This window comes from Boleophthalmus pectinirostris, unplaced genomic scaffold (assembly GCF_026225935.1).
Source record: "Boleophthalmus pectinirostris isolate CB_2022bp ecotype Guang Dong unplaced genomic scaffold, ASM2622593v1 HiC_scaffold_6, whole genome shotgun sequence".
Classification (NCBI taxonomy): Eukaryota; Metazoa; Chordata; class Actinopteri; order Gobiiformes; family Gobiidae; genus Boleophthalmus; species Boleophthalmus pectinirostris.
In genome coordinates this window covers 31,314,002-31,341,756 of record NW_026571447.1, presented here as the reverse complement: position 1 = coordinate 31,341,756, position 27,755 = coordinate 31,314,002, and the positions used below count along the sequence as shown (strand labels likewise).

Below are 27,755 nucleotides of genomic sequence, written 5' to 3'. Positions count from 1 at the left end.
TGTTTTTATGACATTTGTTTTCACTTTATCATTTGAAAGAAGGAATTGTTTATTTTTATAGGCCGTTTAACCGTTTTTCTTTAAAAGTTAACATATGCATTGCTATTAATTTCGCCTTGAATTTTCATTATTATTATTTTTTTCATATTTGTACTGACGGTGTACCGTTACCGTATTTTTCTGTTTTGTGATAATTCTGTTTTCACTTTTTTTTTTTTACTTTACTGTAATAGAATGACATTAGCCCTCTAATTCAATATTAATTAGGTTACAGATGTATTGCTATTTAATTCACCTTGAATTATCTGTTATCTTTTTTTTCTTTCTTTTTTTTCCCAAATTTGTACCGTTTTCATATTTTTCAGTTTTTATGAGATTTCTGTTTTCACTTTACCATTTGAAAGCAGGAATTGTTTATAGGCCTTTTTTTCCCCTTTAGAAGGTTACAGATGTATTGGTATTTATTTCACCTTGAATTTATTATTATTATTTTATTATTTTTTACTGTTTTGGTTTTGTATTGTATGTTTTATATTTCTGTTTTCACTTTACCATTTGAAAGCAGGAATTGTTTATTTTTATAGGTGACCATAACCGTTTGTACCTTTTTTTTTTTTTTCTTTAAAAAAAAAAAATGTAATTAACCCTCTATTTCAGCATTTAATCATTTGGAGATTACAGATGTATTTGTATTTATTTCACCTTGATTTTTTGATTGAAATTTTTGCTTATACTTCATATTTTACTGTTGTAACACTGAAATTTCTCCACTGCTGGACCATTTATATACCATTCTCACAGTACCTTGTGAGCTGCTGTTAAAATAGGGTGACCAGATTTTCAAAATAAAAGACTGGGACATCCCTGGTTTGTACAACGAGTGCGTAATTAAGGAAAATTGTTATGCATTCAGCATTAATGTGAGTCAGTATAGTCATATTTTCTTTGTGTTCTGGTCATTTTTAAGCAGCTTTTCTGTATTTTACCTAAACAATGAGAATTTACACCTCTTTACTGTTGGCAGGGATCAGATTGGTAAAAAATAGGGACACCTGGGACATTTCTTGTATAAAACTGGGAAAAATCACTGGTTTTGTATAAATCTGCTGGGCTCAAAACTGGGACTGTGCTGAGTAAATAGGGACATCTGGTCACCGTATGTTAAAATGAAATTAAAAATGACATCTAAATCAACATTTTATTGCTGAATAGTATAATAAACATTGTTGTCAGGACGGAAATGACCTGAAAACAATAGTGCAGCAAGTTGTTACAACAATACACATCATCGCATAACATGATAATGAAGCAAAAATGCTTTACAAGAGCAATATATGAAAAATTGGGAGACCTAATTACAAAACAATTACCTCAACATTGTAACACATTGCAATTTCTTCCCAAAAGCGTATAAATTAAACACAGCCACATATCAATTAATAACAGTCTGGTTTTGGCTGAAATAATTAGGAAAACAAATGATTAAAATCTGAAAATGTTCACACTTGTATGAACAGTGTACGATGTGATTAGTGTCTTTGCGTCATCGATTTACAGCTGTATCAAAATCTCTCCAGTAACAATATTGTACTTACCGTTAGAGAAAAGAGGGTGGGCACCTGTCAGTACTGCCCTTAACCACAACATTTATTATTTAGTTCCTTGTTGATTCTGTTTACGTTCTTCATTGAGGATTTGTTAAACGGCTGTATCAGGTGTGCAAGGATCCGAGGAGAGACCAAACACAAAACATAAGCTTATGATCACAGTGAGTTCCAGGTTCTTTTCATTTTTCTTCTTTCACAAGAGTTTAGGCTCCGTTCAAACTCGTCTTGGTTTAGTCCTGGTTTGGGTCTAGTTCAGTCCTGATACAGACCTGGTTTTGTCCTGTTCTAGTCCTGGTTTAGTCCCATTTTAGGGTCCATTTTGATGTATGGTGTGTGTGCTAGAGTGAAATACATTCCTCCCCTTTTCACTGTTTAAATCTGAGTTTAGTTCTAATTATGATACGCAATTACCCTTTTCTTCTGCACACAAGCTTTTAAGGTGTTCATGCGTCCTAGTTTGAGCACAGTTTAGTTTTGGTCTAGTCCCGGTCTAGTCTAGATTTAGATCTTTAGAGTTAGATCTCCTGGTCTCCTAGTCTAGGTTTAGATCGTTCAGTTCCAGTTTTGTTCTACCGTATTTCCGCAATATAGGGCGTACTTAAAAGCCTTTAATTTCATCAAAAAATGACTTATAATCCAGAGCGCCTTATGTATGAATTTATTGGGGTGTCTTAGTACGACTTTAGTAAACTACAAAGCCACACCACTTGCATCATTACGGAACCCGCAGTCAGGAGCATCGTGGAGTAATACATACTGTGATTCCTTTTAATATCAAAATGCACCTGTCAAGAGACACGTTTACAATGCCAACTTTAAACTCAAAGCTGTTATAAAGTTAAAATGTGAGCTGTGTGGGAGCAGTGGATGAGAGAAGGAGAACACACATTCACCAAGACAGGGAGACAGCGGATAATGACGAGAGGGATGTGGGTGTGCTGGACGCCGTAATCGCCCAACTGTTTGAACAATTATGAGTTATTGTGAATACACTAACAATTTAGCGTCTCAGACAGTATTTTTTTTTACACGTTACAACTGAACAAAGTTGAGAGTTATTGTGAACGTGTTAAATAAAGTTTGACTGACTTATCTAACTGTTGTGTTTCGTTTAATGCGCCTTATAATCCGGTGCGGTTTATGTGAAAAAAGTTTTTTAAAAAATCAACCATTCAATGACAGTGCGCCTTATAATCCAGAGCGCCCTATAGTGCGGAAAATACGGTCATTTTGATACGTTGTGCGTGTATAGTTATGAATAAATCCCTAGCCTTTCCTTTGCTTCACAAGCTTTAAAGGCTGTGTCTAGTCTAGTCTCTGGCCTAGATCTGGTTTAGCCCAGTTCTGGTCTAGTCCTGGTCTAGTCCTAGTCCCAGTCCTTTCTTCTGCTCCAAACCTTTACAATCATGATGATCCTGGACCGAGTACCCAAACATTTTCCACTGAATAAAACACATTCGCACTCAATTGTCCCTCCTCTCTTTAGTCCTCATTCGGGCGCTCCCTCCACCTCTCTCTGACAGAAGTGAGCGAGCAGAGTGTCCAAGTCCCTCTTGTCTGCCGCTCCATACAGCGAGCTTTCTCCCATCATGCTCAGGGCCATGCGCAGAGTGGACCAGATGTTGTCGGACATGAGGGCAGCTGCAGCCACCCCGGGCCCCCGCGCTGCTCTGGCCCCATCCTCGGCCGCTTGTCTCTGCAGCGACAGAGCCTCCAGGAAGTGCTCCACCGCTTCTCTGAAAATAAAACAGCAAGAGCAAGCAGTCAGAATACAGTTTAACCCGGTCTGTGATTACCATTCATTATAGCATTTGGATAATTGTACGTTTGTGGTCTCGGCAATCATTTTTATCTTTTTTTTTAATTTTTATTTTCCCTTAGTTTTTGATAAAATTATAGTACATTTGCAATTTCTCTACTCATTCTCACACACAAAACATTCACACAATCAAGACAGGACAAAATGCAGATATATGTACAATACCTTTATTATCAATCAATATATTTTTTATTTCCTTTTAAATGCGAATAACGCACAAAGACTAATTTACTCAGGATTGAAGTAGTTTAACGGATGCTAGCCCTAAAATCTGTTAGTTACATAGTGAAAATAACGGCATAAGGACTTTAAAGAGACATTAAACACCCTCCTGAAGCTTTACTCTGCGGGGGCGGGCTCTGGAGCTATGATTGACAGCCGACTGACAGCCACAACAATCCAACACATCGCGGACCGGTGCGCTCCAGACTTTGAAACAGAGCGGATGTTTGTGCTCGGATCAGGCCGTTTCTCTTTTCTCCAGACACGGTGGGACATGTTGGTGCCCGGCTGTGCCAGTAGCGGGCGGGGCTGAGAGGGGCTCCTCATGTACAGCTGGTAAACGCGATTGGCTGTGCTCATCTGACTCATTGGCGGCCGTTAGTCCAACCCAAAAATTCAAATGTACTGATGGTAGTTGATCCTAAAAAGGCCGTTACAGACACAGGTTTTGGCCCAAAAGTCAGATTTTTAACAAATATGTGCTAAAATGCCAAAATAAGGCCAGGGAGTAGGGCATACATTTCTATTTTAGACCCATTTACACCAGCCTGATTCATCAGCCTGTCTGACCTTGTAGCATTAGGATTCGTTCGCTTGACAGTAGGTGGGTACTTTTTTATTTAACCAATTGCTGCTATTTGGTCATGATGTATGTAATGCGCTGCTAACAGGGATAACTGGTATATTAAGCTTTTCCCAAATCCCGTAGGAAGAAGGGCAATAACGTCTTTCCCCTTGGTAAAATTCACCAAACATTCTCTTTAAATCCTCGATCTTGGGAATCATTGCCAACACAGAATGTATGGCTCTTCGCTGATTGGCCGGTGCGCGGTCTACAACTTTCAGCGTTCTTGCAAACCACCTAGTGTATTCTAATTCCTGATCTAGTCACTGGAGAAAAATTAAATTAAGCGGAGGCACTAGGTGGCGCCAGCCTGGCTACATTTGCACAGCTAATTAGTAGAAAAAGTTGATTTTTGGTGTTTAGTGGACCTTTAAAAACTGCAGAGAGTAAATTTTTTGGATTACTACTGGATTACATTCTGCTGAGATAAACATTTGAGGTCACAAGATATTAAAAAATAATGACTAAACCAGAAACATCCACACATACTGTATATATTGTGACAAGGGAACAACACAATTTCCTTTTATGTTGTCGCCTTTTAGCAAATTACAGGTTTTCTATTTGATTAAAGCTGGCAGCAATTACAGCTGCACACAGTAGATTTACCTGTGCGCGCCTAAGTTGACACAGCTGATTCCCAGGTTGTAGCGACTGCGGACGAATCCCGGCTGCAGCTCGAGCGCTCTTCTGTACGCAGCCACCGCCTCCTCTGATCGACTCCCGTTGGCAAGAGTCGCTCCCAGTTTATTCCACAAGAGGTAGTCCTGTTTCAGAGGGACACAAGAGTCGGAATTGGTAAAGCTAAACCTTTATTTTCCTCACAACGGGGAAATTAGTGTCACAGCGCAAAGTTCAAGAACAGAAGAGAATAAAAACATGCAATCAGAAATAAAATAAATTCTACTATATGACAAACAGCTGGAAAATTGTATTGAATTTGTGAATTGTAAATCTTTAGAGATGCTCTTGCTTTGCCCGGAACATTCTGCAGTTTAGCATTTGGCAAATTAAGTAGTAACGGCTGCAGCTGTTTAGAATCATTTGCATATAACAACATAAACTGTATCTATGGGATTTTAATGTGTATACAATTTATAACCCAGGCCTGTAGTTTTAACACCTGCTCAAAAATACATAATTAGTTTCTCAGTTAATTTTTCAGTCTTTCTCAAATGCTGAGAGGTGTTCAGAACGTCTACTCTAAAATGAAGTTAATGTGGTAATATAACAAATATAACAGATTGAGGAGCAGGACCACACCTCAACATCCGACTGCTCCTCTACAACAAACCACAGTTCACCGCAGCCACACCTGTAATTTCCTAGAGGCCCTGTTTATTCAAATCTATATCAACAACAGTCTGTCCCTAGAACCCTGTTTGTACAGCTCTATCCCAACAACACACTCAGTTTTGTTCTAGTAGAAAAAACTGAGGCACTCAAAAAGTACAAAATAATTAAAAGCGTTTAATACCAAATGGCAGATAAAGTTAAAATCACACCAACGGGTTTCAGACTTTTCATCAGGACAAACTCGAGATAGAGATCACAGTGCAGATTTAAAGTCATAGGCGTAGGTCACATGTTCACAGTGGGCTGGCTCACAGTCCCCTGGTGCATGATGGGACATGTAGGCTGAACAGATTGTAGTTACAAGCTATTTAAAATAAGATATAATACAAGATATAAAAGTACAGTTCCCAACAACCAATACATAGAAAGACACATAGTATAATTGTGTAATTACAGCAAAGCAAAGATGAATAAGATCAAGGTGGCATATAATGATGCTCTCAGAATTCTGCTAAAGACTCCAAGGTGGGAAAGTGCTAGTGCTTTGTTTGTGACTGCAAATATTCCCACATTCCAGGCTCTAATGAGGAACCTTGTGTATAAATTTATGTGTAGGTTAAATTAATCAAGAAATGGAATTACAACATGCTTGACTGATATTAAGGAAAGTGACATTAATTTTATTCTGACATCTGGAAATATTGGAAGAGCCAGCTGTATGTATTTTAACTCTATGGACCTTGCGTCACTGTAGGTTTTTTTCTTTTTGTGTGTGTGTGTGTGTGTGTGCTGGTGGGTTTATATATGAATGTAATGTATTGTGGGTGTGTGTCTATCTGTATACGGTTTGGACCTCGAGTCTGTAAATAAAGTTATATATATAAAAATATATATTGTGCAAAAATGTATAGTATAAATTGTTATTTTATTGTGATGTGTGAGTTACTATGTCTAAATAATTTCGCTTGTGGCTCAATAAAGTTTGTCAAAGTCTAAGTCCAAGTCTCTGCTCTCACTCTGTTTCTCTTGTTATATCTTTCAGCCTGAAGACCTGAGACAGAGCGCCTATCCTGAGTCTCTGCACAGCCAATAAATATCAATAAATATCTTTATTATATACTTTTGTTGTGCTGCGGTCCTTGTGAATGAACTGAATCTTGATTTCAAAAGAGTGCACAAAAATCTAAAGTTAAAAAACAGATTAACAGATTAACAATGTTTTAAAATCAAGTTTTTATCATTTGCGGCTTTTATCTAAAGTTAAACCTTTTTTATCTTTTAAACTATTTGAACAAATTATGCACGCTTTTATTTCATCACGCCTGGACGACTGTAATGCACTTTATTCCGGCATTTCGCAAAACGCACTTTACCGACTACAGTTCGTCCAAAATTCTGCAGCGCGACTTTTAACAGGAACAAAAAGGAGAGAAGAGCACATCACCCCAATCCTTGCATCTTTGCACTGGCTCCCTGTTAATTTTAGAATTGATTTTAAGATTTTATTGTTTGTTTTTAAAGCTTTGAATGGACTGGCTCCACAGTACATCTCGGACCTCATCCAAATTTATACCCCTGCGCTCTGAGGTCCGAGGTCCAGCTCCAGCTCAGGGCCTAAGACGAGACTTAAAACCAGGAGGACAGGAGCTTCTCTGTGGTCGGCCCTAAACTCTGGAACGATCTGCCGCTTCACGTTCGAGCAGCTCCACAGTGGAGAGTTTTAAATCTCGTCTGAAGACCCACTTTTATTCTCTGGCTTTTAACACCGCGTGAGTTGTGTGGTCCTCTGTGTCTTTTATTTATTTTTATGTGTTTTTATTGGTTTTACTGATTTTAATTTATTTATTGGTTTATTTATTTCTAGTCTATGATATAGTTTTATTTTTATTTTACTGGTTTTATATTATTTTACTAGTTTTATTACTTTGAGACTAGTATTATTTTAGTAATTTACTTTATCATCTTATTGTTGTTATTTTTTATGTATTTGTGCAGCACTTTGGAAACAGTTTATTTATATAGCACATTACACAAACAAAGTGGATTGGATTGGATTGGAAAAAAAGAAAAAAAAAAAAACGGCAAATGATCTTTTCCCCACATGATTTCAGCTCAAACTCACTTGCTGATCCAGAGTCTGTGTGCACTGACCTGTGGAGTAACAGAGAGCGCAGCACTGAAACAGTCCACAGCTTTGTCGTATTCTCCGCTCAGGTTAAACAGCACACCGAGCCCACACTGCAGCTGAGGGTCCACCTCCGACGGGTTAGAGTTGGCGGCCTGGAGGTACAAAGACTGCACCTCTGTAAACAGGGATCTGAAGAGGAGGAGAAGGAAACTTAAGTGCAAGTCATGAGATGTCCTACTCTACTTTTTTGATAATACAAGCTTTACTATATGCCTTTTACTTTTGTAATTTTAGCAAAATCCACTCAGTTACTTTTAAAACATAAATTAGACTTCTTGAGTAAAGGAAATTTATTTTGAAAAATGTTAACCTATTATTATCCTATTGACCTACCTAGTCATTTTATTGATTCACATTATAAAAGCCACAGAAGCGGGGCAGAAAAAGTGCCCATTCAACAGAATTTCATTAATAGTTTTTTTTTTCTTTCTATCTACATATTTTTTGTCCTGAATAGACGCTCACTCTGGCAGCAGGGAACCGAACCTCTCCCTCTCTTTGTCCTTGTCTCTGGCTCCATTCTTCTGCTGCTCTCGTTCACTCTGGTCCCAAATGGCTCTGTATTTGGGGTTGTGTTTGAGCCAGTCTCTTAGAGTCTCACAGGCCTGTTTATGCAGAGACTCATTTGTGAAGCTCACAGCCAGGGCCATGAGAGCCGTCAGGTTGTCATTCTTCAACTCAATACACCTAAAGACAAACATCGTCAGTGAGTTTCTGCATTAAATATAGTAAAATAAGTGTGATGTTTACATTTTCCTGATGGTAAATCCACTGAAAATCCTACTTTGTGAATTATGTAGGGTTTGAAGCTGCTTTTCAGAGAGTCTAGCATTGGCATTTCACATTTTACAGCATAAAATTACAGTACAGAGATGCCCAAAAGTTTTTCCTCCGCAGGATAAAATGATTACATATTAGCGTGCCAAGACCCAAACCTATGAATGTTTTTCTTGTAAAAGGTTTGTCTGACATTTAAAATAAAAATGCCTTTAATTATTGTGGTTTTGTACAGGGGTAGACTATGATGGGCTCCCTCATCTCCTGACAATCTTTTCAGCACAAGACTGAATCAAAACAACAGTTCTTAGAAATATCTGCACCCCCTCAACAACAAAATGATTTATTACGATCCCTATTAGTGGTAGACAAAGGCCAGCTAGTCTTCCTGAGGTCCTTTTTAAAACACTTTATTAATTTTATAAAGACATGTCTTAAAAAACTGTATATAAGAACACAGAAACAGTTTGAATTGAATTGATTATTATATTAAAAAGTAAATATCTTAATTATGCAGTGGGCAATTCATCCTTCCATGTGATTATAATTTAAAAAAATCATTATTTCATTCTCAGTGAATCTTCAATCATCGTTTGACCTACAGCAGGCATGTCCAAACTACGGCCTGTGGGCCAAATGTGGCCCTCAGACAAATTTTTCTTGACCCTCAGGCTTCCAGGTGAATTGGCCCAAATTACCTTGCATCAATTAAAAATTTACTTTTTACTGCAAATTTGTTGAAAATCTACCTTGATAAAGCTAATATTTCATATTTAGTGTTTGGTTTTAAGGATCTTTGCATGAATAAAGTCTAATAGCTCATTCTAATGCGATAAACTTGCACATATTTCAATTATTCACTGTATTAAGGACCAGTCTACTTCATCTGTGTTTAGATATGTGGCCCTTGATGAAAAAAGTTTGGACACCCCTGACCTACAGGTTCCACTTTAGACACCCCTGTAACCCTGTAACCAAACTCTGATTTGTGCAGATAAAGCTCCATGCGGCTGTTGAGTCTAGTGAAGGTGACTTATAAACTCATACATGTCAGGTATATTTTTGAAGAGGACATTACTTTACACGCTGGCAAAAAGCTCAGTGTAGAATAACACAGGACATGCAAAGTTGTAACCCTGGTGTAACTTTCACTCGTATCACTTTCCCTCACCTGCGGAGGGCGCTGATGGCTGCAAACTCCTGCTCATTCTCAGCTTGACATGTCCCCAGATATTGCCAAGCCTAACGGTAAAACAAAATGCATTACACAATCAAAGTATTTAGTAATATTCCATAATTCTGTAACCTGAACAGTCCTCACCAGCTGATTGTCTGGTTCTTTCTGTACTGCACTTTCGAAAAAGCGGACGGCTCCAGGTATGTCGCCCGCCTCCATCCTCTTCACGCCCTCTGACAAAGGGTCGGGGTGGGATAAATATGGATTGTCCTCCTCAAACTGGTATCCCTGATGAAGACAAAAGAACAATATACTTAATTAATGTTGCATTATAATACAGTAAGTTGCATTCGCGTGTAAAGAACAGAAGAATAATAAAGAATGAATATGGTTTAATGGAGGACAAAGGAGATTTCTTTGGTGGAATTGGCTATTAAACTATTAAATCAGGCAGCAAAGTTTGAGGTTTTTCCTATTGTATGATTTATTTACTGAATTACCACAAAAAGTTGTGCAATCCAGTTTGTTTTGGACATGGAGTTTTGCATTTTTCCGTATTCATTTTATTAGCCAAGTCTCATGTTTGCAATAAAATACTCGTTGCCATCTCATCATTTTGTTTTGCTTCAGAATTATTTTAGATTTAATAGGAAAAAGTAGAAAGTTCATGTGTGTGTAGTGTAAGTATTTATTTATTTTTATTATTTATGTTTATTAAGGACATCACAATCGCATTAGACGAGCCAGATGCATTAAGTGCTTTGAGTGTTTTAGCACAAGTTCTAGTTTTCAACACCTGTCCGTATAAAAATATAAACTACGTGCACCAAAACAGACAATACAAGACACATAAGTTACAAACAGATACAATATTTACAGTAGATTTTTAGTGGATGCATTTTTGATTGGAAACATACAATAATTTTAATTTACTTCCACAATCTTTGTTCCAGAGTCTTAGTCTTTGGTCCCAGTCCGGTCTTATTTTTATACAGATAATGATAAAGTGAACGTAGCTGTTTTTAGGTTTATTTATAGGTATTCTGTCCCAAAATAGAGATGTTACCTTGTCGTAGGAGGAGCTGAGGATTTGATCAAAGTCTGACAGCCAGGGATGACTCTCTGCATCCCTCTTGGCCATTTCCTCCCACTCCTCCTGCAGCTTCTCCCAGAAATCCACATCACTCTGAGAAGAAAACGTTAAATTTAAGATATTTACAGGAAAATCAAACTTTCTCTGTGATTACGTCACATAAACTTAACTTTAAACAACAAGAGAAGAAAGCATCTAGGCCAGGGGTGTCAAACATATGGCCCGGGGGCCAGATCCGGCCCTCCAAGACCTTTAATCTGGCCCTTGGCTGATTTTCTACTAAAATATTTTAATTATATTTTTATTAAAATATTGGTCATTTTCTGCATCGCTGAGCACAGCAGAATCTCCAGTGTCTCTGTACGTGGCCCCTCCCACCAGAGCAGCACAAATGAAGACTTGTCTCTTTCCAAACGCTCTTAAAGGACGATCGTTTTGACTGTTGACCGTGACACCCTCAAAAATAGCATTTTTCTTAAAGTTTCAGGTTGTTCATAATATTATAATATTTTGTAAAAGAAAGAGTTCATCAATTAAAAAGATTTCTGTAATAAATTTGCGTTTCTCTGCACAAATATTTGAACTTATTGCTATTTTTGGGGTTTATATGCCATGAGTTTTCTGATCCGGCCCCTTTGTGACCAAAGTAGGCTGGATATGGGCCCCGGACCAAAATGAGTTTGACACCCCTGATCTAGGCTTATTTTTTTGGAGTATAGATTGAATGGAAAAGAGTTGCTTCTACAAGGCTTAAGATGAACATTTCTTCAGTTCTTACATAGTTATATTGTGACTTGATCCTGAGCCGGGACATTGCGATGTTACATTACCGTTGAAGTTATTTTTATTTACCTCGACTGCTGCTTTGGCCTGTTGGAAATCTGGCCCTGCTGTAGCAAACTCGTCCACCCAGGCCTCTGCTGACTCTTCGGAAACCTGATCACAGAGAAATGAAAGATTAGCCAGTGTCCAGTGTCAGGCTGATATTAAAGTTGTTTTTCTGGATCGAAAATATCATCATGAGGTTAAATTTAGAAGGGCATGAACAGAAAGCGATGAAAATGAAATGAAATGAGACTTTTTAAACTAAAATTTTACTCTTGCAAAATGTAAAATCCACATGTTTTGACCTGGTTTGTGGTCCAAAAAAATCTCCTCATTCTCACTCCAAAATAACTAAAGTAAAGTAACATTTAAAAGGTGCACAAACGCCACACTGCTCGTTTCTACGGAGATGCTGTTGCTTTGCCTAAAATGTACCAAAGTAAATCTATCTATCTCCATGTGGACAAGCGTGTCACAGGTCAGATCTGTGAAGAGGCGAGCCCACTCACAGTACAAATGTATGTATTTTCGAATCATAAAAACACCTGCAATTCACTAAATATAAAGATAGATAAGTTTAATGCTGCACTGTGGAACATTCCAGGTAAAGCTTAACATCTCTATGAAGACCAGCAGGTAGCAGACCCCCACAAGAAAAGTTAAACAGAGTTAAGTTTCAAAAAGTAATATTATTGATGTATTAAAAATTGAGGAGAAAACAGAAAAACTTAATGATACTGTGACGTATTTCAGCTTTATTTTCGCTCCTACCTGCCTGACGACCTTTGCCCACTTCTCTGCCTGTTTAGCTTTATCTTTCTCAATGGTCTCGTCCCTCTCTGGAGGCTCAAGAGGAAGACTGCCTCCTCCTGTTTGGGCCAGGAACTACAATGGCGAAGTGTAAGGAGCAAGGTGGGGGTATCGGGACAGTGTTCGGTGAAGTAGGACGGATAAAGTAGGAGCAATTGAAAACAGCAGGAGAGCAGACGGATGGAGCTGTTAATTGGTGAAATGACACGCCACGTTCAAGAGCAGGTCAAATAATGGGAACATATTCAACTCAAAAGCTGCACTTGGTATTAAAATGAGGCCGTGCGATCAATCTGACTTCAGACTTTGGAGGAATACATTTGACTATTTTAGTTTTAAATGGTACTAATTAAAAGTCTGTAATGTTTTTGTTATGCATTTGTTTTTAATAAAGACACTAGACAACTGAATCCAAAATCGTGACTGATTAAATGAGGAAAACAGATTCATTTTTGGATTTATCGCCTCTTATCGCTGACAAGTTACAACTATATTTTTACTTGTACATGGTCTTGAAGATTTTAAGCTGTTCAATAACCAAAAAGTTTCAGCTCTACTTGTCAAGTGCAATTGATTCCACCTTTAACAATACATTTTACTTTAATACTTTGATAATAATTCATATTTATCTACTCTCATCATTAGAGCTTTCTCCAAAATACACTTACATGGCATCAAAACCTTTCTGAAGAATTGTTTTATGCAGCAGAAACTGTTGGGGAAGTGTAGTAAGAGTTTTCCTATGTGGTAACTTGTACTCTCTTGTTGTGAGGGTTTTGTATATTATATTATCCTCCTGAGACCTGCCACATTCATCTGTGTCCTTTATAGTGGACATTGTTTTGAGATAGACTCTTGATGAAGGAATTAGGTTACTCTGCCGAAATAGGGCTGGAGGATTATATCATATCCAGGATAAAAAATTTACTCAGTAGGAGTTAGTTTGTGGCTGCATTATAATTAAAAAAATAAAAAATTGAGTTCAGACTTTGGAGGAATAAATTTGAATTTTTTTTTTTTTTTTAATGGTACTAATTAAAACTTACAGGTAAATCATGACTGATTAATATGAGGCATTTTTGGATTTATCGCCTCTTATTGCTGACAAGTTACAAATAATTTTTAACTTGTACATTGTCTTTAGGATTTTTGAATAGTGTTTTGAGTCTTAATTAGAAACTAGAAAGTGTTAATTTGAAACTCTTAATGGGGGGACTAGGTTCCTCTGCCTAAATAGGACTGGACGATTATAGGGTATGTCCAGGATAAAAAATGAACTCAGTAGGAATTAGTTTGTGGCTGCACTATGATTTTAAGAAATTAAAAGGGAGTCAAAAAACTGACTTCAGAAGCTTGTCAGAGATGCTGGTCATCAAAAAAGTTGTTTTCTTTAGATGGATTTAACACCAAAACGTCTGCGGTGTCCATTACAGAGGACATGTTATAAAATTATCAATAAAAATAAAATTAACAAAATCTAAATGCTAAGGTGTTCATTTACTTCCAAATATAAAAATCACAATATATATATATATATAAATATTGCAATACAATTTTTTTCTTTGGGTCCCAGGAGGATACGTTAAAAACAGCAAAACACTTCTATTAAATCATGATATTTGCAGATTAATAATTGTTTTGTACAGTGCAGCTTCTAGTTAAACCCAGGGCAGTACACACTGTAGGGGAAGTGTACTAATAGTTTTCCAGTGTGCTCCCTTGTGCCCCCTGGTGGTGAGGGCATTGACCCGTACCTGGTTGAAGCTGGAGGCCCAGTTCTGAGCCTCCTTGGCCTGAGCTTTATCTGTGAGATGTTTGTCTGTGCTGCTCTCCACTGTCACACTGCCCTCCCCAATCTGCCTAACGAAGCGCAGGAACTAAAGCCACAATGACAAATGACAAGACAGAAATTATGAGAGAAGAATGTGAACAGAACCATTTGAAAAGATGATCAACAAAAAGAACCCACATTTACGGACAATTTAAATACTTCAAGGGTGCGTTCACACTGTATTTATTTCTGTACACTGATGTATTGATGTACATAAATATATCAAACTACAGACTGTAAGCAACATCACCAACATCACTCCATGGAATAAAAAGTTAACCGCAAAATCTGGAACATTCTGAATGGAGATATATGCAAATCTGTGGAAGATTGTAGCCTAAGGAACGATATTTCCACAGTAAGGTGACATGTTTTTTAAGGCTACGTTCAGACTGCAGGGCTTAATGCTCAATTCCGATTTTTTTGTGAAATCCGATGTTTTTGCGAGGTCGTTCACATTTCCAATTAAATGCGACTTGTATGTGACTCCAGTGTGAACTTTAAACGGCCCAAAAGTGTCCCACATGTGCACTGGAGAACATGACGACGTTAACCTGCAGCGAGCGTCTCTGTGTTTACGGAAGTTGTCCAAACATGGACGCGAGCATCGAGCACCTGGAGATTTTAAAGTTTCTCTTGTACCGGAGCCAGAACATGAACAACAAGGAGGAGATTGAGAAAGAGAAGGACGAGGTTTATGGCGTTTTGTGGGACAGTCCGTTGAAAGGAACGTGTGGATGTGGAGACGTAGCCAAGAGTGGTGAGTGGTGATGTGCTTCGCTTCAGTGACGCGGAGTTCATTAACAATTTTCACCTACTTCAGCGTAGAATAGTGACGTTTGTGGCTTGTTGATCACATGTAGGTGGATGAATGCGCTTTGACCGTTCAGACTGAAGTCGCATGTCAAAAGATCAGATATGTATCGGTTTTAGGAGCACATATCCAAGTGTCCTGGGTCATATTTGAAAAAAAATCGGATCTGTGTCGTTCAGACTGTCATTAAAAGATCAGATACAGGTCACATAGGGGCCAAAAAAATCAGATTTGGGTCACTTCAGGCTGCAGTCTGAACGAAGCCTAAGATGCAACAAAGCCAGAAACTAAACCTGGACTAGAAAAGCAACAAACGAAGTCTACACCAGGACTAAACTGGGCTCAAACCAGGACTAAATGAGTAAAAGTGTAAACACACCCTGAATTACACCCACTGTTCTAAAAAATAAAATAAAATAAAAATGAACATGCAAGTTATAATAAGAACATTGACTGGCGTTTTAAATGATGTAAAAGTTGCTAATGTTGACAATTTTTGTTTAGTTTCTTAATTTCAGTATCCAAAAGAACCACAATTCAAAGAAAGCTGACAAATGAAAAGAAAAATGAAATGGTAAAAAGTCACAAACAGTCACATATTTTCCAGAGAAACTCACCTCTGTGTTTTGTAATTTAGGGTCGTCAACTTTGGCAACAAGTTCATTTGCTGCTTGCCTCAAATCTTCTGCTTGATATTCTTTTGTCCTGTTAGAAAAAGATAAAAAACACAAATGGAAAAAAAACACCATAACACTACACAGATTCATCCACTTGAACTCAGCAGCAGACAGCCGACATATTATGACCTCAAGAGCTGCTTATACAATATATGTTCTAGGGTAAGATTAATCTGCTCAAATACATGGGAAAAAAAAACATTTTACATCACAATGTCAACTCTGTCTATTGCAGTATGAATTCTACGTTCATGGACACCCCATACGTGTCTCTTTATAAAAACTTTGTGCAAGGTGCGTGCATATGCATATACCGACACTATAAATCTTAAAGTTTAATGCCAGCAAGTTACAGTTTTAGCTTCTGAGAGAAACACATTTATCTTACTCTAACTGGTCTTAAAATTCTCACCACTCGCTCTCCTTGTCTCCCAGGTCTCCCAGCCACAGCTTCTCCTCAGACTGCTCCAGATACTCCTCAGCCCAGCGTCCCGGATCTAGGGCAAAAAAATGTTGTAAAGCTACACAGAAAAGCACTGTTGTTGACTAAATAAATTCTTAAGACGTCCTGCAGATCGATTAGTCAGCTAAAAAGAGGCAAAAGATCTCAAAATTATTATGTATCGGGTTGTATCTGATTACAACTGCGCAGGAGTTCATGCACAAACAACTATTCATACTCAAAAGTACTAAAACAATGTAGTTATATGTAAAAATGCATATTAAACTCTTAATACAACTCATTCCATACCTTCATCTTTCTGCTGTCTCATATAAATTATTATAATCTAAAAAAAAAATTAGTCGACTAATACAGATATTTGGTCAACTAAGAAGACACCATCAACTGATTAATCAACTAAACAAATGAAGAAATAAACGACTAAAGGAATAAAGCTCTAACAGAGAGTTGCATTTAAATTTATCACTTGCATAAGGAATAAATTAAATCTCTAAATATAGAATACGGCTTGGAGAAGGTTGTAAATTTCCCTGACGGCGCCTGTAATGCTATTAGGAAACAGAAGATACCTGCAGCGTCAGCGATAAACTCTTTGGTCCAGTCAGCATCAGAAGCATCACCCAGAGCCACCAGGGGAGCGGAGGCCGAGTCTGACCCAGAGAGGAACTCCGCCGCCCAGTCACCCGAGAGAGCCAGGGCTGCCACGTCTGGAGCTAAGACAGTTAATCACACAAAAGAAAAAATAAGTCCACTGTGTACTGTACATCTGATTATAAAGCAACTGTCCAATAATCAGAACGTGTATGTTAGTTATTGTTAGATTTAATGTCTTGGCAAACCGTTTAAAATGAACTAGTTTTGTTTTTCATATTTTTAAGACAATAAAACTCAGGTAGAGCTCTTTAATCATAAAAAGTACCCCTTTGTGGCGCCTGTCTGTAGCTCTGTTGATCGATCTGCTGCATCTCCTCCAAGAGCTGTCCCATATCAAACGTTTGTGGCGGTCGTGGGGGAGCCTGGAGGAACTCATTCACCAGCTACAAATACAGAAAATAGAAAATGAAATGAAGTTCTACTGTATATACACATGAATACCAAAATACTTGAACAATATAGTACAAAAAATAGACAAAAATTTTATTCCAGGCAATGTTTGTCAGAGACTGGAGAGAATATGTCAAAATTTCGAGGAAAAGGTCTGCTTTTTAACAGACATTTTTAAGATACAATTACATTTAGGGAAAGATAATCAAAATAGTTTATGCATGGAGCCCAAAAGTACCTGCAAAGCTATTAAAACATTTAGCTGAAACATGCTTTTGGACTTAAAACAACAGCGTTATGGATTTTCTGATTAGCGTCCACAATGCCTTCGAACTCTTAATATTAGAATTTTTTATCTATGGAAAAACTATTTAAAATTTACTCCCTGAACCGGAGTGGACTTTGAAGTGGGTGGGATTGTTGAGCTCTATATCGTCCCCAAAATATCTGCAGAGCTTATCAGCCAAAGGTTGTTCTGATGCAAAAACAATCTGCACTGACCATGAAAAAAAAAAAAAAGCATATTGGTGGATCTTTAGTTTGTCCATACTGACCTCTTCCTCAGTTGCGATTTCAATAGGAGCAGGAGGAATCTGGAAAAAACAAAAACAAAACAGTTAAAATCATTTTAAATAAAAATTGAACCTTGGCCGCACATTGAGCAGACATGCAGAGAGCAGACCAAAAAAATCCTTTTTCCTCCATATGGTCAGTGTTTTATGAGCATTAAATAAATTTAATTCAAGACAGTTCGTACAGCTGTGTATTGTTCAACTTCAGTGCAATAATTTAGTTTCCTTATGGCAGAGAGGAAAAACAGATGGTCTTCAGAAAGATGTATCACAATTTTTAAGGCTAATAGCTATTGTTTTTAGCTACTTTTGAACTGCTCATGTGGCCTCTTGAATGGTTAGAAAAAAATTGAATTGCTTTAAAGTTTTAAACCATGTTCAGTATCAAACCATCACAAAATCTTTGGCACATCGTAGTATTTACACGCATGCATTTTGGACATGTGCACAGCTTTAGAACAGTTTTAATTGAGGATCTTTAATTTAAATAAGTCTAGTAAACAAAACTCAATAATCTAAATGACACATTATCACTAAAACTCACTGTCGGTGTGGACCGGTGTCTCCAGGCCCCGCCCTCTGTGGTCATGTGACCGGTCAGCTTCATCAGGGGATTGGACCCTCCACATTCTGCCTCCACCAAGTCCCGCATCGCCATGGCGACAGCTGAAGAGGCGAACCCCAAAACACCTGGAAATCAGAGATACCAGACCATATAAATACCATATTAATAACTGAGTCTGGTGGAGAAAACGGCATAGTTAGTTACATCATTTAGTTCTGTGACTACTTTTAATATCAATTAGTATCTAGGATCTCTTCTAGTATCTTTTACAGGTGTTTTAATTGCTTGAAATGACAAAAATATATAGAGAATAGAGGAAAAAAAACAACAAAATACACCTACACAGAAAGCAAAAGTTCTGAGCCACTAGACTGTACAACCCATTAGAGCTGCAAGATTAAACACAATTAGCAAATCGCAAAGTCTGCCATTTCTTAAGTACCATCATTTCCTCCAAATATAACAAAATACCCTGTCTTATTCAGATAGATTTTATTTTATTTTTTTAACTGTTAATCCTATAGTTTGGACTAGGGGTGTACCGAATATTCGGCAAACCAAATATATTTGACAGAATATTGCCAAAAAATAAAAAATAAAAGGTATATGCGGCTTTCGGTGAAGTGAGTTAAAAGTCAAATAGTTGCACGAAAGGCAATGACGCAATCAAACAACCTGCAGTGACAAGGTGATCTGGTGCCTTCCTTAAAATGCAGGTAGTGTGGAAATATTTTTATTAATATTCAGGACAATAACTCGTTTGTTGTTAAGTTTTTTGGAATTGTTTTGGTTCAAGGTCTAGCCTAATATGAATGAAAAACCTACTCGTATACTGGAAAGGCTACTGGAATATTTAAAGAATATTAAACAAACATTCAAAAACATGTCTAAAAATTTATTCTAGGCTATTTATGCAATACTTAAAAAAATATTGAAAAACTTAACAATCGCATTTGATATTCAGTTTCACTTTCGGCTACAAATTTTCATTTTGCATCCCTAGTTTGGACCTTTCCAAACATGTTGAAATGAAAAGCAAGTGATTCTAGTATTAGTTTGTTAGTTCATATTTCAGTCTTTTTGCCAATTTTCGTGGAAACTTTTAAAATGTGAAGCTTAAATCCCAAACCCTGGTAGTCCTGGTTTAGACCTGGTTTAAACCTGATGTAGTCCTGGTTTAGACCTGGTTTAGAGTTGATGTAGTCCTGGTTTAGTCTTGTTTTAGTCCTGGTTTAAACCTGATGTAGTCCTGGTTTAGTCCTGGTTTAGTCTTAGTTAAGTCCTGGTTTAAACCTGATGTAGTCCTGGTTTAGTCTTAGTTATGCCCTGGTTTAAACCTGATGTAGTCCTGGTTTAGACCTGGTTTAAACCTGATGTAGTCCTGGTTTAGACCTGGTTTAGAGTTGATGTAGTCCTGGTTTAGTCTTAGTTTTGCCCTGGTTTAAACCTGATGTAGTCCTGGTTTAGTCTTAGTTTTGCCCTGGTTTAAACCTGATGTAGTCCTGGTTTAGACCTGGTTTAGAGTTGATGTAGTCCTGGTTTAGTCTTAGTTAAGTCCTGGTTTAAACCTGATGTAGTCCTGGTTTAGTCTTAGTTAAGTCCTGGTTTAAACCTGATGTAGTTCTGGTTTAGTCTTAGTCAAGTCCCGGTTTAGACCTAATGTAGTCCTGGTTTAGACCTGGTTTAGAGTTGATGTAGTCCTGGTTTAATCTTAGTTTTGCCCTGGTTTAAACCTGATGTAGTCCTGGTTTAGACCTGGTTTAGAGTTGATGTGGTCCTGGTTTAGACCTGGTTTAGAGTTGATGTAGTCCTGGTTTAGACCTGATGTAGTCCCGGTTTAGACCTAATGTAGTCCCGGTTTAGACCTAATGTAGTCCCGGTTTAGACCTAATGTAGTCCCGGTTTAGACCTAATGTAGTCCCGGTTTAGACCTAATGTAGTCCCGGTTTAGACCTAATGTAGTCCCGGTTTAGACCTAATGTAGTCCCGGTTTAGACCTGGTTTAGAGTTGATGTAGTCCTGGTTTAGTCTTAGTTTAGTCCTGGTTTAGAGTTGATGTAGTCCTGGTTTAATCTTACATATTGAACATGTTGAAATGAAATTCATGCGATTCTAGTATTAGTTTGTTAGTTCATATTTCAGTCTTTTTGCCAATTTTCGTGGAAGCTTTTAAAATGTGAAGCTTAAATCCCAAATCTAATCAGAGCGCTTGTAAGAAACATCGCAATTAGATATTCTTCCCAAATCATCCAGCCCTACCACCCATCACATTAACAAGAGTTACTTAACCAAGGTGAAATCCCGAAGGTTGTCTGCACTCCAGTAACTGCATAACCCATGTCCCATCTGCTTCTTTCCAGGCCACTAATTTCTCTTACATAATAATTCCCCATTACTGCTGCTGCCACTTTTGTACACACATCAAATCAGGTTTCCTTTCAGAGCACTTTATGAGCAGTTTTAGTAAACGGTGCAGTTATAAACGCACTGGAAATCTTTAATACTTTCCACGTCCATATAGCCATTAATGTACCAGGATTGCATAATATAAAAATCCCTGCGTACTGATGACATTGAATCAGTCAAACTAAAAAATGAACTATACAGGTGTTCGTCCAGCGGGCAACAGGAACAACAGAGAAACTTGTAAACTGTGGAAGATTTAAGTTTATTTTATTTCCAAACTGAAGAGCAGATGTGTTCATGATTAGGGTCAAATACGTAAGAGGATTAGGAAACTATATTAATACACGTTATCAGACATAGGTCGTCTGAGCACACGCCGTACTGTTTACACTACAGCCACATTAATGAATTAATTACTAGAATTTGTTTTGTCATTCCAGTAAAGGCTTCACTGTGCAGCTTTTCGTTCATGGAAAGTGATTTTTATGCTTAGACTGATACATTTAAAGCCACAGAGGAATAATCTACATAGAGATAAGTCCCAGGTCTGATCAGATCTGTGGAGAGGTGAGCCTTATCACAGTAAGGAAGCAATATTTCCTCTTCCTCCTTTTGTTCTTTCAGCCATAAAACTTAAAACACTTGTAATTGAATAAACATATGTGTAGGGGTGTGCAAAAACATCTTAATATCAATATATCGTATCATTCAATGTGATGATATGGTACTGATATTCCAATCCAACTTTATTTGTATAGCACAATTTATAAACAAGACAGTTTCCAAAGTGCTTCACATAGCAAAGTTAAAAAAAAAACAGCAGAATTATGTTTCAACCATGAGGAAACTAATAGAATCAATAAATAAAATAATAATAATAATAATAATAATAATAATAATAAAATAAAATCAATGAACAAAAAATAATAAAATAAATACATAAAAGCAGTACTAAAAAATAAAATGGATAAAAACAATAAATAAATAAAAGACACAGAGGACCACACAACTCACGAGGTATTAAAAGCATGACTTAGATATTGGTCGCTGCTGTATCGATATATCGCCAAGAGTATTTTTTTGGTAAATTTTATTACATTATTTTGTTACAGTGCTACAGTTTTGTTGCTTGTTTAGGGGAAGGAAACTTGTTTATGCGACACGTTTAACATTTTCACAGTTTTGATGGGTAAAATGTTTGTGTTTCATATGAACTTTGCACAAGAAGTAGTTTATCAATGACTAGTCATTAATTTTTATTGAATCATATCGAATCAAAAGTGCACTATAAGGAGATATGTATAGTATCGTGGCCTACATATCGAGCTATGTATCGTATCGTGGCCTACGTATCGAGCTATGTATCGTATCGTGGCCTACGTATCGAGATATGTATCGTATCGTGGCCTACGTATCGAGATATGTATCGTATCGTGGCCTACGTATCGAGATATGTATCGTATCGTGGCCTACGTATCGAGATATGTATCCCATCTTGGCTTATGTATAGAGGTATGTATCGCATCGTGGCTTACGTATCGAGGTATGTATCCCATCGTGGCTTATGTATAGAGGTATGTATCGTATCGTGGCCTATGTATCGAGGTATGTATCGCATCGTGGCCTACGTATCGAGATATGTATCGTATCAGCAACTTCTTAATGATACCCAGCCCTGCATATGAGTACAAAAAAGCTACACTGTGCAACATTCCAGGTAAAAAAAAATACAATAACGCCTCCGTGGATACAAGCAGGTAGTAGATTTGGAAAGCTAAGTAAGGCTAAAATGAGTAAATACAAATATGTTATGATATTTGATGCATTTTGGAAGCCTGGCTGTAGATGTCAACAAAGCCTCTGAACTCTAAACAAGGAGATAATTCCGATCAAATTCAAAGTATGTGGATATAAATCAAGCTCAAAATGATAGATTGCAATTAAAAAGAAGAATCTACAGTCCATAGTATGATATATACAAGTCTGCAATACATTAGTCAAGCTTCATTTGCTAGCTTTAGCCTGAGGAGCTAGCTGCAATGAACCATGCACATGATATAACTCTGCTCGTGTTGAAAAAGACCAGACAATTCCGAGTTTACTATTTATTGAGAATAATACAGAGCTCCCCTAACCTGAGTTAATCTCCTATTGTCCCCAAACTAGCTAGACAATAAATTGGAAAACTAGTGTGTGCATGTTTGCTTCAGAAAAAAAAAAAAAATCACAAAAATTGTCACAGTGCACTCAAATGTGTTTTTAAATATTACTAAGAGAAATTAAAATATATTTGCACTTCCCAAAAATGCATTAAGTAAATAAATTCGTCAATGCAATCAAAGCTGGGACAAAAAGATGTGGAAAATGCTGATAATATTGTAGCATGGTTCTCACCTCACCAGGCAGGCGCTGCAGAGAAACCCCGGGTTCAGTCGCTCTTTCCCGGTGTGTTTTGGGTCGAGTCCCGGGCCGACCAGCACCGATCCGGTCCTTCTGCAGCGGCTCCGAGCGAAAAAGTCCTCTCCTTTTTAGCCTCTCTCTTCCATGACCCACAAACCTTCACTGTTTTTGCTGCTCGCCTGTGCCTCTGCCTGCTCGGAGTCTCCCACACCAGCGTCACGAGCGGGATTCACGAACACTTTTACGCACGGAGACGTCAGCGCGCAAGAGCCGCTTTTACGCACGAAATAACATGCGCAGCGACTGGGGGGTAAAGTCCAGCTGATGACCCCAGAAAAGACATAGTTTTGGTCACGGTGATCAGATTTCAACATTCTAAACTGGGACAGACCGGGTCAGGGGAGACTTGTGTTATTGCTTTTTTTTTTTTTTTTTTTTTTTTTTTGTGGTCATTTGCAAACAGTTTTCTATATTTTGGCTAAACAAATGGCAATTTTATGCTCATCTTTTCTATTGGCAGGGATCAGATTAGTCAAAAATGGTGGCAGTCCTGGTTTAAACCTGATGTAGTCCTGGTTTAATCTTAGTTTAGTTCTGGTTTAAACCTGATGTAGTCCTGGTTTAATCTTAGTTTAGTCCTGGTTTAGATCTAATGTAGTCCTGGTTTAGTCTTGGTTTGGAGTTGAAGTAGTCCTAGTATAATCTTAGTTTAGTCCTGGTTTAAACCTGATGTAGTCATGGTTTAGTCCTGGTTTAGAGCTGATGCAATCCTGGTTTAACATTAGCTTAGACCTGGTTTAAATTTGATGGATGTAGTCCTGGTTTTGTCTTAGTTTAGTCCTGGTTTAAACCTGATGTAGTCATGGTTTAGTCCTGGTTTAGAGTTGATGTAGTCCTGGTTTAGACCTAATGTAGTCCTGGTTTAGTCCTGTTTTAGAGTTGATGTAGTCCTGGTTTAGACATAATGTAGTCCTTGTTTAGTCTTGGTTTAGAGTTGATGTAGTCCTGGTTCCATTCTGGTTTAGTCCAGGTTTAGACTTGATTTAGTCCTGGTTTAGACCTGATGTAGTCCTGTTTTAATCTTAGTTTAGTCCTGGTTTAGACCTGATGTAATACTGTTTTAGTCCTGGTTTAGAGTTGATGTAGTCCTGTTTTAGTCCTGGTTTAGACCTGATGTAGTCCTGGTTTAATCTTAGTTTAGTCCTGGTTTAGACTTGATGTAGTCCTGTTTTAGTCCTGGTTTAGACCTGATGTAGTCCTGGTTTAATCTTAGTTTAGTCCTGGTTTAGACTTGATGTAGTCCTGGTTTAGTCCTGGTTTAGACCTGATGTAGTCCTGTTTTAATTCCTTAGTTTAGTCCAGGTTTAGACTTGATGTAGTCCTGTTTTAGTCCTGGTTTAGACCTGATGTAGTCCTGGTTTAATCTTAGTTTAGTCCTGGTTTAGACTTGATGTAGTCCTGTTTTAGTCCTGGTTTAGACCTGATGTAGTCCTGTTTTAATCTTAGTTTAGTCCTGGTTTAGAGTTGATGTAGTCCTGGTTTAATCTCAGTTTAGTCCAGATTTAGACCTGGTGTAGATCAGATTGGTCAAAATAGGGACACCTGGGACATGGTTTTAAATAAATCTGATGGGACAGGGGGCACTGGGCTCAAAACTGGGACTGTCCCAGGTAAATAGGGACATATAGGTGATCAGATTTTCAAAATTCTAAACTGGGACACACTTGGGTTGGGATGGTTGATGTAAATAAAATAGTGAAAAGAGCACGTAACATTGTCCATTCTCAACTCATTTGTGGGTCAGCCATAATCTGAGGGACTTCTGCTGTAACCATTTTCAATTACAGTTTTCTGTGTTTTATCTTATCAAATGACAATCTATCCCCCTCTTTACTGTTGGTGGGCAATAAAATGGTCAAAAATAAGAAACAACTGGGACATTTCTTATATAAAACTGGGACAAATCAGTGGTTTTGGAGAAATCTGCTGGGACAGAGGACACAGGGTTCAAAACTCTCAGGTAAATAGGGATGTCTGGTCACCACTGGTGCTTTTAGACTTTACCATTTCAATGATCATATAAATAATAAGCACACGTATCAAATTTAGGCGCAAATTTAAGTATGGTAATTCAAATGGATGGATAATAGTATTTTATATTTGGAAAATGACAGTTCACTGAGTAGCCTGGGCTGATCTGGGACAGTGTAAATACAAGATGAAAGAGTAATGCAGTTTGGAAAAGGTTTGATTTACAATTGGTCACTAGATGGCGTAAGAGGTCCGTGTCATACAGTGGGAAAGGTCCACCTAGTGATGGAAATGTGCTAGTGTCAGTATACACCAGTGTTTCTCAAACTATGGTAACACTGATCGTACTGGGCTCTCTGCTGTTTGAATGTTTTATATCAACACAAATCTATTCATTATTTTGCAATTTTGTCCTCATTTCAATTTCATTTAAATATAATCAATTAATTAACCTGTCCAGGGACTACAGGTGGAAATTAGTATTGGTGCTACAACCTGGTACAAAGCATCTCTCCTGTTAAGGTTAATGTAAACTGTGCACTGTCCCATTAAACTAACTAACTAACTAACTAACAAATTTGGGATTATAATTATTTATAAATGTCTTATCTATGGTTTAGTGTCGTTTTAGCCCTAGTTTAACCCTAATTTACCGTATGCCTCCCATAGACCTAGTCCTGGTTTAGATCTGGTGATACTCAGAAAGACAAACAACAATACATGGTGAAGAGTTTGAGAACCACGTCCATAAACTGCATATTGGGGGTGTAACGATATCTAAATCTCTCGGTACAATATTATCACGATACGCTTCTCACGGTATGATATTTATTGTGATATTTTCAAGACGTTAATATAATTGTAGATGGGACACGTTTCTGCTTTTAAAATACCATGACAAGATTTTGGTGTGAATAATTTTGTAAATTATTTAATATTTAATTATTATTATATTTAATATTAATTATATTTAATTATTTATTAAATATATTTCGTATAATCCCAAGAATTCAAGTAAAAAAACATATTTCTTCGTGTTGTTTGCGCTGAAATGAATCATGGGATATGTAGTTCCCGATGTTTATAAGCTGTTACTACTATAAAACAATGCATTTAAGCAAAGAAACTTGTAATTCAATGTATTGTGACAGCCCACGATGTTATTGTGAGTCTTTTGACGATATAATATCATGATATTTTGGTCACTGTTACATCCCTAGTGTATATAGAATAAGATTAGGCCTATGGTCTATGGTCAGCAGTATCAAACCACTCAATTATGTGTGGTCAATAGATTATGGATACAGCTAATTTAATGAGAGGCTATGTGTGGTCCCATAATGCATGTATTTGTCTTGTGGGTATTTCTTGAAAGTACAATGCATTTAATTAGAAGGTTTCAGATGACCATATATCGTTTTATAAGCCTATATAACGTCAAAACGCATAATTTTTAGAAAGATAATATAAGTTTAAGAGTCTTGTCACTAACAAATTATCAGTTTTTTTGTATTACATTCTTGAAACGTCTTTATTAATATATATTTCTCGTGTAAATATTTCTACTGTAACTAAAATGAATGAAATTGAGATGTCATATAGTGATTTTATTATGAATTTCGTAATGTTTTGACAGTTCTCATCAACAACAACTGGTCAGCATAATCCATCACCATCGCCACTGTACCCCTTTTCACTTCACTTTCCGATAGTAACATAGTTTGCTAATATAAGTTTATTTAATCAATGCAATGTTTTGTTCCTTCTTAACGTCACACTCAAAAACAACAGGCTTTTATTTACCGACGAGGTTAGCACTGCACATTGAGAGGCTATACACAGACATAACAGCAAGAGACACAGAGGGAGAGTGGAGGAGGGGGTGGAGAGAGGGAGTGAGGAGCACATAGTTTTACATTCTTATAACAAAAGATTTTCAATTTTCGTGTAAATAAAATTATCATAAAAATGTTAAATATAGCTTCAAATATCACCCGGTGAAAGATGGACCACGTGAGATGTACAGTTTTTTAGGCATCACAGCAAGTGCCATTTTCACTCATTTGTATTTCAAATATTCTTAAATTACAACAATATTACACATAAATTAGGTGACACTCGTAAAGCCGGAGATATCAACCTTATCACTACTACTATTATTATTTTATCATATACCTTTTACTGATGCTATTACAATGATTTCTTCTGATGGGAACAAAAATATAAAATTATAAACTGCTCTTTCTTAAATTGTGCAGATGAAGTATACAGACTGTCCGCAATAATAGTAGTAATAATAACATTATATAATATTCATCATTCTATGTACAGAAAATTCATACAATACAATCAAAACTGCCCAAGCTGAGCCTACATTCTGGATACAGCAGGGACAGGGGTAGCGCCATGGGAGTGCGATGCAAAAACACAAATTCAAATTAGTTAAAATGACTTGAAATTTACTTTTTTGTTTAAATTTAGATGCAATTACGCTACTGTATTTGCATTTTTTG

General features: G+C 37.2%; 1 protein-coding gene across 2 annotated transcripts; it reads right to left on the bottom strand.

Moving 5' to 3' along the window:
- Positions 1-1,184: 1,184 nt before the first annotated feature.
- pex5 (peroxisomal biogenesis factor 5) lies at positions 1,185-23,440 on the bottom strand. 2 transcript variants are annotated; one of them, XM_020927987.2, is made up of 16 exons: positions 23,206-23,440; positions 18,385-18,530; positions 17,823-17,861; positions 17,144-17,261; positions 16,794-16,937; positions 16,174-16,258; positions 15,702-15,789; positions 14,194-14,316; positions 11,657-11,740; positions 10,778-10,897; positions 9,856-9,999; positions 9,706-9,776; positions 8,223-8,444; positions 7,721-7,886; positions 4,883-5,040; positions 1,185-3,343 (listed from the first exon to the last, which is right to left on the bottom strand). In XM_020927987.2, the coding sequence occupies exons 2-16, from the start codon at positions 18,496-18,498 to the stop codon at positions 3,097-3,099; spliced, it is 1,923 nt and encodes a 640-aa protein (XP_020783646.1). In that variant the 5' UTR covers positions 18,499-18,530; positions 23,206-23,440; the 3' UTR covers positions 1,185-3,096. The 2 variants fall into 2 exon arrangements, with proteins under 2 accessions (XP_020783646.1, XP_020783647.1); XM_020927988.2 differs by lacking the exon at positions 14,194-14,316.
- Between the last annotated feature and the right edge of the window lie 4,315 nt (positions 23,441-27,755).